Here is a 14,128-nt window from a genome sequence, read left to right as displayed (position 1 = left end):
GTGAGAATGTGTTAGGTGTTGAATCTGGTGAGGAGACACACAAGAGGAGTAAATCAGATGAACGAGCTGGTGAATCCATTCAGTAAGGATGGTGGGAGAGAGATCTCTAGTAGAGGGAGAGTCTCAAGGAATGAAAACACTGACAGGAACCCCAAAAAATAAAGGTGTGAAATAGATAGTAAAGAATGGCCCATATGGGACACATGAGTCTCTCCAGGGCAAAAGGATCATAGAGATGGGATAAAGAAGGAAGGGATGTGGGAGAAAAAGTGTAACTACCTTCCTTAGCAGTGGAAGTCTTAGGAAGGAAGGAATGATCAGAGTATAGAAAAAGGTAAGTGTGGTGATAGAGTATGGGAGCAATCTATGGCATAGACATCAGGGAAGCAGTGATCACAGGCAAGAAGGAGAGGGAAATAAGTTTTGAAAGGGAAATGATATAGGGAGCAAGTGGCAAAAAGATCAGAAGAATTCTAAGTGAGAGCATGAATAAACACATTCAGGTCCCAGTCGGGCAAGGGAGTAGGATGAAGTGGTCTGTGGATAAGGAAGGAATGAAAGTGTGGTAAAGACAGGTGAATAAAATATTCTGTGGTACCAGGAAAGGTAGAAAGTGGTAGATAGCAGCACCCAATAACCTGCAATGGTAGAGACAGACAAGTCACGTGAAGATGGATGTAAGACGTTGTAAGGTAGGTCAGCCAGGGAGAAATGGTAAAAGATAGACTAAAAGCAATAGGTAGGTCACTTATGTAGGTACACAGAAGAAGTGGAAGGGGCAATGAGAGTGGGACACAAAGAAAGTTACACAATTGGAGAGTCTGGTTCAACAAGTGATGGATAGATGAATTCCACACATGGAGGTGAAGGGATGTCAGTCTTTAATAAAAGAGAAACGTGTGGTTAGATCAGAAGAGGCAGAATTTTGTAAAGAAGAAAGGGGGCTTGATGAGACCATCCATGGTAATGGAAACCATGGGGCAGGTCAGTAAGGAGTTACCAACATAACTCTGCAAGGGGTATCCCATATCTGTGCAAGAACCCTGAAAAGGAGGTGGAGAGGAGCATAGGCATAAAGGAATAGATGGACCAGTCCTGACTGACAGCACTGACAGAAAGAGCCAAATGGTGAAGTACTGGAAAACAAAAGAGAGAAAATGTGGTATTGAGGGATGAGCCAAAGGCATCTGTTTATGGAGTTCTGAGTTGGGAGGAGATCCAACTGAAGGTTTGTGGATGGTGTGATCTTTCTGTGGATAGGACATGTTGTCCTTGTAAAAAAAAGATGGTCAATGAGATGTTCAGTGAGCTCAGAACATGAAAGGTGATTAAACTTACCCAACTGGAATGGATCCCAAGTGAGGAGGTCCAATGTCTAAAAGCAGAGGGTCCTTGATTGGGTGCCTCCTTGACAGTTGATATGAGACACAACCATGAATTGTTCAAGTGGATCATCACCAAATGATTTACAAGGAGGAGAAGGAAATTAGATAATGCCCAACAGATAGTGAGCAGTTCATGAGCATTGATATGTAGCAAGCACTCTTCCAAGTCCAAAAATCTAAAGTCACACAGCTGTTCAGGGATGCTCCCCATCGAGGGGGGAGGAAGGGGAATCGATGAGGACAGTGGATCCCTGGAAAGGTTTTACTGGTCATACAGTGCCCACTGTAGAGGATGCATATGTGGGTGGCCAACTGGAATGAGAGATTCCAGAAAGGCCATGGTTTCTAAAACGAGAGAGAACCTCTCATACAGAATTTAAAGGCCAAGCATAAACATTGGTAACCAAATGCTTCAGGTCCCATAAGCAAACTAGAAAAGGCTGGGCACAGCTGAGGTGAGAGTTGAAGAGAATCCCCAGGTGGGTGAGATATTGGGTCAGGGTAAGGAAGGACTTGAAAATCTTGATGAGTCCCCCTAAATGAGCAGCTGCATAAAGAAGAAGAGAAGTGTGTTCAGAGGGTCCTACCTGGGAATGGGCAAGGAGAAGCCAGTAGTCCCTTCAGAAATAGAATTACAGAACCAGGCCATGAATATATCAAGCAAAAACACACATAATGCAATTGAAAAAGGTTCCAATGCTATACTGAACAGAAGGGAATGGAACTGGAAAATGCACCCTTCATGGACAAATCAAAGAAAATGTCATGGGGGTTGGGTGATTGGGATGTGAAGAAAAGTGTCCAACACATTGACTTTAGTCATTCACAAGCCAGGTTGGAATGACTAAAGGAGATAGAAAAAATTCTTCATCCAAAAATGTGGGCCAATAATTGGATCCCAGTCTTTTGGGGGACAAAAGAGAGGTGGAAGTAATAACCCAGAAAGGTGATGAACCCTCTTGATGGCCTGTTTTTCCAACAAATCCAATACCAATCCCTCCAGAGGTTGAAGGTAAGCAGGATTAGATGGAATGGCAAGAGGATGGGAGAAAAGTGAAAAGAACTTGTATGGCCCAGTTGTTGGCAGAGAAATATGCCCATAGGTTTGCAAACCAAGACAGCCTGGCTTCCACAATCCCTAACTGACTGGATGGGTCAGTGGGTGAGTAGTAAGGAAAGAAGTGGAAGGTCAGGATACAGGAACAGAATGGGCAGCGGGCAAAGGGCCAGAGCAGGAGACAGAAGATGTGAGGTAAGGTAGGAACAAAGAGGAAACTAAGGAAGTAAAGGAAGATTCAAGGGAATCAAGGATGCCATCACAGACCTCCGGATGAAGAAAAGCGGGAAAACAAAGATTCTGACTTCAGAAAGTAGGCTATCCCTTCCCAAAACGTCTAATAAACAAAAAGAACTAAGTGAGAAGTGAAAAAGCAAAAGAGGTGGAATGGGCCATTGTAAAGACAAGATCACTCTAGAGTCCCTAGAAGAGTTATCAGGGGGAACAATGAAGTCCTTCCATCACAAGATGAAGGGATGAGAGGTACCTAAAGAGGGTAGATAGATAGGCTCAAAGTCAGAAAAATTGTGCACTAGATAGGAAAACAGCCAATAATGAATATATCCCAAATTGGCAAGAGTGATTCCAAAGACATGGTGTCCAGAAATGGGAAGTTTGAGTTACCATATGCAAGAATATAAGAATCAATCAGGTGAGGGAAACAAGGCACAAGGTTACAGGAACAAAGTTGATCTAGAAAGGAATTGGAATGTAAAACAAAGAAATTGTGAGGGGAGGGCTCAAGTAATAAAGAATGGGAAGAGTCAAAAGATATGGGAAGAAGAGAGAGAAAGAACTTTATATACCTGAGTAATAGAGTTTTGAAAATCCAAGGAAGACTGAGAGTATTCTTCAGGAGGTAAGGACATTCCAAAAGCAAAACCTGGTGGTGGAAAAAGGCTCTCAAATTCGTCCTCTTCAACTTCAAACTTGAAAGAAGGGGAAGGGAAGTAAATGGAAGGGACTGTAGCAGAGGGTCCTGGCTGCATCATGGACCCCACCACATGTTGGACAATGGCCATCACATCTCCCACAGATAAAGAACTTCTCACCAAATTATTGGTATTTTATACAGGGTGACAAATATCTTCACTCAAATCAGAAGAAGAAAAGTTCACACTAAATCGTGAATTCGTACTAAGCATGTTAAAACTCAATCAATTGAATGTTGAAAACTGAAAATGTTGCAAATTTCAGCAAATTCAAAACACACCTGTTCATGACAGTGCCCAGAAAAAGAATGAGGATTCATGACTGTGAATGTAGGAGGAGTCATTGTACACATAGATGCTCACACTCCTACTGGTGAAGTGTTCTGCTGCATGATTACATCATGATGCAGGGGCGCAAATTCACGGTTTCACAGGAGATCATGTGGGAGTTTTCACAAGGCTGGTTAGGCTCTTTGGTAGATTGTGCAAACTCAAGAAGAAAGAAGCTTTACTGTGTGAAGAGATTAGTATTCATTTCAAAAAAATTATGTTTATTGAATTGATTTTTGCTGTATCATACTTAATACAATTTGATAACCACAATAACAATTAGTTTTAAGTACAGTTGAGCACTAGTAGCTGCTGCATAATGTCTGTTCTTGTTTAGCTGATACTCAAACTTTTTCTGCAAAAGAATGTCCTTGTTTTATCAGTAAGACAGTACTACAACCATATTCCTACCGATATATTTTTATCTTTTCTCATTTCATGGAAATAAAAAATAAAGTTTTTATTTAAGAAATATTTCAGATGTAAGGTGGTTTACAAATCAAAATGTTTTGTATAATTTCCAAATGCTCCAGCTTTCATAAAAAAACTTATGACCATTTGCTGTTATTTCAACAGACAATTAAGACCTTCCAAAGTAAAATAAAATAAAATTATATTCAATACATATATATTACTCACATACTTCCTTCCTGGAATTTGCTTTCATTTAGTTTTCTTATTGCAAAATCAACATCAAATCTAGTGAAAAAGAAATTGTTTTACACCTAACCCAAATTTTAAATTTTTGAGTTAAAATAAAACCAATAAATTATTCTTACCAGAATAGAAGCTCTAATGTAAGTGCGAACTGTCTGAAATAAATAAAAAGTTCTTTATTATGAAGTTTCTATTGCAATACAAAATATTTACCGTATTTTACGAAATCTAAGACACACCCTTATTTTGAAGATAAAGTTTTGAGGAAAAAAAGGCTACAGTCGCATTTGAAAGATTTTTATTGAATAAAAATTAGTACATATTGTTCTAAACACAAAAGAGCTCAAAACATAAAAATAAGAAAATACTATAAATAAAAAAAAGAAAGGTTTACTGTTATTTAATTTGGTTCAAACCTACAAAATCTTCATTGCTTTCACTGTAATTTATTTTTTTATTATTTAGAGAGCATTATAAATAATTATGTTTTTAGAAGAAAAAACTACTATTGTTATAAATAACACATTCAATTGAACTAAACTATGCATGCCTATTTAAATATATTTACACATGGCTTGTGTATATCTTATATATACATATATATTATTCATACCTTTGGTGTATAAGACGCAAGCAGATTTTGACATCAAATTTTGGGGTAAGAAAGTGCGTCTTATACACCGGAAAATACGGTATCTTAAATAATCCAACTTTACATGCTTCTTAGCTTTACAACATGACCACATAAACATGAAAAAGGTACAACACATGCAAAAATCAGTCTTCAACATGTATTGGGATATTCATATACCTTACCAGTTCAACTTTATTAGCAGTGCTAAATATACAGGGTCTTTAGTGATGAAAGAAACATTATGAATTTTTTTTCATTATACCAAACTCTGCATTTATTACCATGCATGACAGGTATTAAAAACAAAATTATCATATGTGTCTGAAAGAGTAGTATTAAATAACAGAGTTGCCCATAATTTAGTCAGTTGGTGAAACATTTGTATTTTCTTTTTTCCCAATAATAAATAATAGTCAGAAACTGTATAATGTAACTACATATAAATACATGAATGCAGTGTCAAAGAATTTGCATGATTGTGGTTAAATGAAAAGTAAAAATTTATTCCTTACATATAGAACTGATAATAGGCCAAATTAATTACATTGTGTTTAAATAATTAGAGTAATTTTTAATAAACATAATGGCTATAAATATGCAATACTCAATTGCTTACCTCAAGTAGAGAATGAAGATGACAGTACAATCATCATTTTTGTGGTTTTCCTGTTACTTTACTTTAAAGTAATTATGTTAAAAAACTGAGTTGAGGCTCTCATACCTGCAATGTGTGTGTGTGTGTGTAGTCACAACCACATGTATGATAAAAATCACAAGAGACTGAGGAAAATCTAAGGAATGTCTAGCCAATATGTTCTACAAAAAATGTTTCAAATAAATTGTAAAAAACCTGCTAAAGCACATGTAAGTTGCACGTCACATAAATAATAAACCATTACAATATCAAATAATTATTTAGTTTGTTTCTAGTTCACATCAAAAATGATGTTATTGTTTTTAAATTATAAGCAGCTATTAACTGCTCTCTAATATTTGGCTCAATTCTGAAAACACACAACCACTAGTTATTAACACTGTCTTTAACTTCTAATAAATCATGAAGATCATTTGAGAAAGATTTTAGTTCCATTTGCAATGCAGAAATAACTGTTTAAACTTCCTTCCCTATTTGACTATACCATGGTAAAAATTGTATACAAAAAATGATGTTTGTATTTTAATATTACTAAAGTACACACAACATAAAGTTGCTTACCTTATCTTCTACCAAGTAAGTATTGATGACAAATGTAACAGATGATGCAAGCCATAAAGTTACAATTTCTCCAATAAGTCGTGGAATAAGGCCACTACCAGGAAACATTAAACATTTTATCTTTACACAATACACTATGATTTATAAATGATGTATAAGAAAATCGTGTTTGTTAATAAAACTTTCGTGCACTTTATTATTTTGGTTTTTAAGATTTTTATTAAGTTATACATAAAACACAGTCAGTATTAAAGTATGTTTTATGTATTTGTACTGTTAAAGTTAGCTTGTATAAATTTACATTTCAAGTGCATAAATATAACAATTTTACTACTCTGTACAATATCAAAATAAATAAAGTTTTATCAATGACTAATGGTACCATTAACATGCATATGCAATTTACATTCCTTTATGTATGCAGTGTTTAAAATACTTTAAATATTTTTTCATAGATGTACGATGCATAGTATTATGGACCATTATATTCAAATGGCACTAAACTCTTGGTAATCAGTTTTCAAGTTCCAAATTATAGGTCCAAATTCATAAACAAATTATCATAACTACTTAACATGTCAATTCAAATTAAATTAAAAATTAAACACTAAAGAGCTTCCTGTTTTTTAATCAATTTTTAGATATTTCCTATTACAGATTTACTGAAAAAGTGTCTTCTACTATTAAACTATTGTAGCTATAAAGCAGACAAACTTTGCCAACCCTTGTCCTTTCAAGATGTTTCTAGATTGCTGGAACCAGAGGTTTTGTCCCATTATGCTATTTATGCATGGCACAACTTTTTTAAATAGGTAAAAAAGTGGTGAAAAGTTATTATAACTGTATAATGCATATACTGTAATACCGCTATTATTAAGTAAATATACTGGTGTGTCTTACTTCAGCCTCAAATAATGTTAATAAAAAAAAAACAATCTTGACTTCCAATAGCAACATGTCAAATCTAAACAAGCTAACAATGCTAACAATTCTACACATGTTAAAGCCCTCTTCCCACAAATAAACTATTCTTATTGTACAAAAAAACAAACTTTATAATGTCAAGTGTATATTTTCCCTATTTCCAAAAGATCTGAAATAAAAAATTCAATTGGCATTTGAATTCTATAATTTCTTTTCAGAAAAACCAAAATTAAAGATGATAATTTTTTAAGAAACATATAATTAAAATTCCTCAATTTTTTCTCTCTATGATTCAACCAAGTTTAATACACTGCAGTTAATTTTACAAATTGAAAAGGACATAGGAACATTTCAGCAAATCTTGTATAGGTAGTACATTTGTGTGTATCATGGAATGAGACAGCTAAATTGTTGTAATAACACTGAATATTCTGCTTGTTATTGGAAAAGCTATACATAAGAAGTAACAGTAAACTCATCAAGAAAAAGTAAAAAAACAAAAGAGAGATCAGGAAGAATAAATTTGTTTGTTACTCACATATAAAAAATTCAGCACCCCCCTTCATATACATATAACATGAATATCATTCTAAAAGTTTTAATGAGACAACATGGCCACTCCAAAAAAATAAAAGATTCCCTGCCTTTTCAGGCAAAATTATAAATTTTCCATGTGTGTGTGTGTTTAGATGATACACTGGTAGTTCAGATTTTCTTTATAATACTATCTAATTAACACCACTTCAGCTTTTTAATCTGATTATAAAAGCTTGAGAACATAGTTACTTGATAGTAAGCAACAAATGTTGAATTTTATTTATGCCATATGATGAAACCTATCACCAAATATAATAAATTACAGTGACTAACATTATGTTAACATATAATAGTCATGAAGGTTACGAGATAAAGCAAAGAGGCACAATTTTTTAACGACCAACATATTTCTGGGTTTTATAAAAGATTCAGTCCTGCAATCTATGTTGAAAAGATGCTGAGTGCAATTATGTGTTTGTTTGTTTGTAGTTAAGCACAAAGCTACACAATGGGTATCAAAACCCAGTTTCTAGCATTTTAAGTCTGCAGAGATACCGCTGTGCCACTAGGGGTCTGCAATTATGTGAAATAATACTTAATACTGATATATACTTCTAAAAACAGTTAGCAGCCCAAAAGTAACAAAATTAAAATATTTCTGTTATCTATACTGTACACAACCATTAAAATTCCTGTCTGATCAGTTAGGATAATTGTATTTCTTAATTTGTTTCTTAGTTAAATCTCATTAATATTAAGGTACACTGCCTTCTTATATTTAAACAAAACGAATACACCTTAACTTCTCATTAACAACAAACTAAAGTGCACACTAAAATTTTTTATTACATTCAATAACCAGACCCATCAAATCTCATTAATATAACCCCATGAAAACATTTTGTATTATTCATGATACTTTCTGATGGTTTGATAACCATATCCCAGCCAACTGAATGTTTACATGCAAAATCTAGTATTTCTGTGACCTGAAAGTACTGATCTTATATAAGTTGGGAAAACCTTTGTCAGAATGCTATGTACTGACATAAAAACAAATTTATTCTCATGGAAATCACATCGACAGGCTTATCTGAAATTTTAAATGCTCTTATCACATAGTTAGAAAGACAGAAAAATTATGATAGTTAGAGGACATTGTTTGCTTTTTGTGTGTTATTATTCTGTGTTCTTAGGTGCATTACTTAACTAAATAAAAAAATTACTTAGTGTAATATTATTACTATTAAAAAAAAAGCAGGATTAAGTTTCATTGACAGTCAGCAGCAAGAAAAAAAAAGAGCCAGGTAAATATTATATTTCTTCTTTTTTATGCATATTCTAACTAAAATGTAAAAAATTAGTAACCTATATATGTTATATTTAGAATAGGTAAGGTAATAACAAAATAACACTAATCATACAAGTACTTCATGAGGTACACTTGTAAGCAGGTCAAATGTAACGTAATTCAATATGGTAACATAAGCTGTACATTTCTGGAGTGATTTACAACTTGGCGGTGAGATTATTAGTTTAACACAGTTCAAAGCTCAATAAAACAATAAAATTAAATATATATAGATGTATGCTGTTAAAAGCTTTAAGCTTTTTAGGATAAACAAATGTGGTTTCCTGTTACAATTATCAGTGATTCTAATAAGAAAATTTAGATTTATTTCCTAATTTTATATGGTGGTCAAATTGACTGGCCCCGGACAGTTATGATAGAGAAAATAATAGATAAAATAAAAAAGTTTGATATTTATTTAGGAGGTTTTAAAGATTAAGCAAATGAAATCTGCCAATTTTCAGAAAAGCTACATTAAGTATAACTTCATGGTAACATGGTCATAGAAAAATGCAGAAACCTGTTGTGAAAGAGTTAGAGTAATATTTTAAAACAGAGAGAATAACCTTATTTCAATAAAGTTTTGGTTATCAACAGATTCAAAAATCACAGAACTGCTGACACAACTATTCTCACTACTGGTGCCTCTTGTGAGTTGTATGGATTTAATCTTAATCACAAGTTTGTTCCCTGGTATTTATGTTCTCAAGAGTAAAGCCATTGCACTACACGTGAATGGGGTTTCCCCCAAAGACTGTATATAGGTAAAGGAAACTCCAGAGACAAAACCTCCAGAGAGAAAAGTCTCATTTAACTATTCGCCAACCTTTTGAACACCTTGTAGTTTAACATATAGGTGTTGATTTTATTCTTGTTTTCTAAACCTTCATTATGCAAATATATATAAATTGTGTAAATATATTTCACATAAAAAAAATGAATTTCACTTGACAAAAAAGATTAAGACCTTTTATTTATATAATGAAAACAGATAATAATTAAATTTAACATAATACATTAGTTAATATTCCTTCTTTAGCTATTTGTAATGAAAGAAAATACAAATCATTGTTTTCTTTCTTACCGTGAGAGGCAACAAATCAGCAACGATATCTATAAATGACCCAGCTTAGCATCACCCCACTTTAAGCTAATTCGTTATAGAGCTCTTGCCTCCTTAAGAGATTTTTTTTTTCTACGAGAGAGAGAGAAAATAAATTATGAAAATCTCTAACTCTTTGAACATTATTTTTTCATACTAATGGTACATTAAATAGTTTTTATTTAATAAAATAATGCAACAAAGAATATAGAATAATAAAACACAAAAAGCAGACATTATCCCATAACTATCACAATTTTTCTGGCATATCTAGCAATGCAATATGAACCATTAAAACATCATCCATCTACACAATATCGTTCTTGTGGGTAAAAAAACATTTTCTTAGAAAGCGATCTACAAATCTCTGTACAGAAAACAACATAATATAATACATCATTTGATAGACAAAAACCTTGCCTGTCTATTGGTTATAACTAATATAGTCGTGAACATAAGAGAGAATTGCATGTATTTACATATCCTGAAAAAGAGGATGTGACAGGTGGGAGTGGCAGGAGGGGTCTGATTTTCTATTTGATGGCTCTGTAGCCAAATGAGATTGAAGGCTAATAAAAATTTACTTTTTCCAGTATAATATTATAGTGAGTAACTTAAATTAAATTTACCAGTACCTACATAAGTCATTTATACACCATTCACAGGTAAGAAACAATGCCTTCAGTTACATACCTCCATATGAGTAATGTTAAAATGACCCTGTTTAGAGCTCTGTTCTCAGGAACCCTTCCTGAGCACTAAACATGTTATTACTGTACTATCAAAACAGAAAGAATGAAAAAATTCATATCATTTCCTTAAAGAGAATTGAATGCAAAGAGTTCAAATAGTTTAATAACATTTAATAACTACAAAGTAAAATATCTGAAATGATTGTTAATAATGAGTTAATGTGCTTCTTTAGTCTTGTGTTCCATATCAGAATTGCTTAAAACATGTATTTTGAGATTCTTAAATACAAGGTAATTGGCTTCCTTTTGTATAAATATCAGAAAAGTGAGCACTTGCTGGTTTGAAAACAATAAAACTTCCAAATATTGCTTGTAATTAGGATGATATCCATGTTAAACTAAACTCTTTGTATACTAACTTTTTATAACTCGTTTCATCATAGTATTTTTTTATATAAATAACTGATTATTTTGGTGCTACCAGTTATTTTATCTACACCACATAGATAACCAAGTCTATGCAATTATTTGTATTTCTACCATATACTGAAAATAGTTTATGCTGAAACTCAAAACATCTATTAAGATTGTTTTCATCTTTCTTACAGTATAGTAAAATGTTCTTACAAATCCTCAACTTCAACTCTCTACTTTTAAAGCACCCATTCCAAAGATATTAAAAATACCTCTAAATTCTTTAACAATTAAAAGAACTACAATGTTGTCTCACTGTATTTATATCTAATATTAGTTATTACCTGAGTGGGAAAAATATATCTTTTTTAAAATTAGTAGACAATATCCATGAAACAATGAATAATGACTTACGAGAAAAATCCCAAAATTCCATCTTCTTTATAAAGTTCTCGTAAAGATGAAAAAATCCCCCTATAAAAAAAGGAAAAATTTTGTCATACAAAGGTTAGCTGAAGCCACATTTGTTGCTATTACACAGATAAGTTTGGTATGTGTATGTTAAAGATTTCTTTTTAATTTCACCTGTAGTGAAAAAAAAGAAATCTTTAACATATTGATATAATCATTAAACAGTTGGTCTACTGTATAATATTGAATAATGAATTTCATGAAATGTCATAGCATTATTCACATACCTAAATTAATTTATGTTACTATATGGGGAAGTGAAATGGACTCATAACACCATAGATAAGTAGTATTTTTTATTTTGCATGTTTTATTAACATTCAATGGCTTGTTAATCTTAACTTAGATACAAATAAAAATGCAAAGTTAAAAATTGGTGTTTCTTTAACATTCTGGCTTCTAGCCTTTATTGAATATAAAAATACTTAAGAAAAATAAAATCAAAATGGTAAAAATTAACATTCTCAGTTCTAACCTTCAAGAAATGTAAAATCTTAAGAAAACAAAAACTAAATGGTTATAAAATTAATGTTAATACAATCAATAGTTAGAAATAAAAATTCTATACAGATACTTCTTTGTCCTCTAAAAATAAACATTCCAGGAGAAGCTTTATCCTGTACAAATTTTCACTCTGCAATAACCCATACTTTAATGACTTTCAACATTTCAAAACATGTATACATTTATTATACAAAAGCTATTGAATAAAGTGGTCAACAACCCACAAATGCTGTATGCCTCTCTATAATACAGTACTAAACATACAAAGACACAAGTGATTCTAACCACCATTCCATACTGCTAATGCCCAACTCTGTAGCCAGCATCAATGTTCCTTACCATCAAAGTGGTAGCTTGTCAGATGAAACAGTTAAAGTAATTGTTATATTTTATGAGGATTAAGTAAATGATTGTAGCAATTTTAATTGAGGGACTTTATGTCAGCGTGTGTGAATATACAAGCCAAGTTTAATACCAGATGTGCATGCATAATGCATGACTAGAGAATAAGATACACTTTCTTATCACTTAAGAATAGGGATAGGTTCTTTGGAATACAACCATTAGGACCCAACTCCACAGGATTAATAGTTTAATATAAAATATTTTTCTAAATGATATATTCTTGTAATTTTTATGGAATATGGGATTTTATACTAAAATATGTTGGTATAAAATTTCATAAACATTAAAATAATACATGCTTTAGAATAATTGTAAAGAGAAAATACTTAAAGACTTTCAAGACAGAAAAAGTAAGCAGAAAAACTGAGTAAAATTGTTATTGCCAGCCACCTCAAATATGAAATAGTACAAGTTCAGGAACAACCAAACTTCACAAACAAGCTATAAGCTCTACCAATAACATAAGAGATAAAATGTGTAACAAAACTAAAACAAACAGAGGCATTTATAACATTTATTTCAATTACAAATGCAAAGGACTGATATTAATACACATAAGTGCAAAATCTACTGCATACTTGTGTAAAAAAGTTTAAAAGCTTAACACCAGTAACAATGGGAATTACAAAGTTAATAATATATTCACAATTTTTAGAAATACTCCTTTAAGAATGAACTGAACAAACTGAGAAGTTTGTACTACAAGCAAGAACTGATAAATATATAGTGTTATGGACAAAAATCAAGAATGGATGCTTCAGCAAATCTGCATGATTTTGGCTGATATATATGTTTGGGTTTAATCAAAGAACATTTTAATTAATTGCAGGTAACTTAATCAGAAGCAAAAACTAAGCAGTTAATCTAATTACAAAAAATGATAATCACCAGAGTAAATGCTACATGATTTGCACAAATATAAGATTTTGTATTACCGATGTAATTATATGTATTATTATTATTATTCTGAAATATTGCAAGTGGTCAGTTTTTATTATAAAGATGGTTACCTACAAATTAAGATTGTTTTTTCATTTTTCAAAAATCAGAATAATCTTATTTTTATACATATTTTGTCAAAATATAATTTCTGACAAGTCCTATGCTTGACACTCAGTAAAATAATCAAAGCATACTTTAAAATTATCAAGTTTCTTTACAGTATAATATTACGTACTAAAATAATAGTGTGAATAACCTTAAAAATTACAGTTGATAAGTTTTTCTACGTAATGAATTACATTATATATCTTAATTATTTAGAATGTACTGGAAGAGTATTTGAAAAAGAATATTAATAAGTATATTTTTTTACCTTCTGTGAAGCGATCTTTAGTACAAACAATGTATTAATATTTACTGTAAAAGTTTGATGTCAGTATACTCTGTCTAACATTTCAATTTTCTACAAACATGTACACAGCCCTTACACTGCATGTAAACAAATTTAATATTATATGAAGCATTAACACTATATTAGTACAAAAAAGTCAAAACTAAAAAAAGTTAAGTTACTT

General features: G+C 31.9%; 1 protein-coding gene across 1 annotated transcript in view; it reads right to left on the bottom strand.

Moving 5' to 3' along the window:
- The window catches only part of LOC106457038 (mitochondrial carrier homolog 2-like), a 61,016-nt gene that overhangs the window by 12,729 nt on the left and 34,159 nt on the right, over window positions 1-14,128 (bottom strand). Inside the window, exons 6-8 of the mRNA XM_013916422.2 lie at window positions 11,646-11,705; window positions 6,212-6,305; window positions 4,484-4,516 (exon numbers count right to left, since the gene is read on the bottom strand). Of these exons, the coding sequence (XP_013771876.1) occupies window positions 4,484-4,516; window positions 6,212-6,305; window positions 11,646-11,705 (187 nt within the window). The remainder of the gene's footprint in view (window positions 1-4,483; window positions 4,517-6,211; window positions 6,306-11,645; window positions 11,706-14,128) is intronic.

Source organism: Limulus polyphemus, unplaced genomic scaffold (genome assembly GCF_000517525.1).
Source record: "Limulus polyphemus unplaced genomic scaffold, Limulus_polyphemus-2.1.2 Scaffold284, whole genome shotgun sequence".
Classification (NCBI taxonomy): Eukaryota; Metazoa; Arthropoda; class Merostomata; order Xiphosura; family Limulidae; genus Limulus; species Limulus polyphemus.
This window is presented reverse-complemented; position numbering and strand designations above follow the sequence as displayed.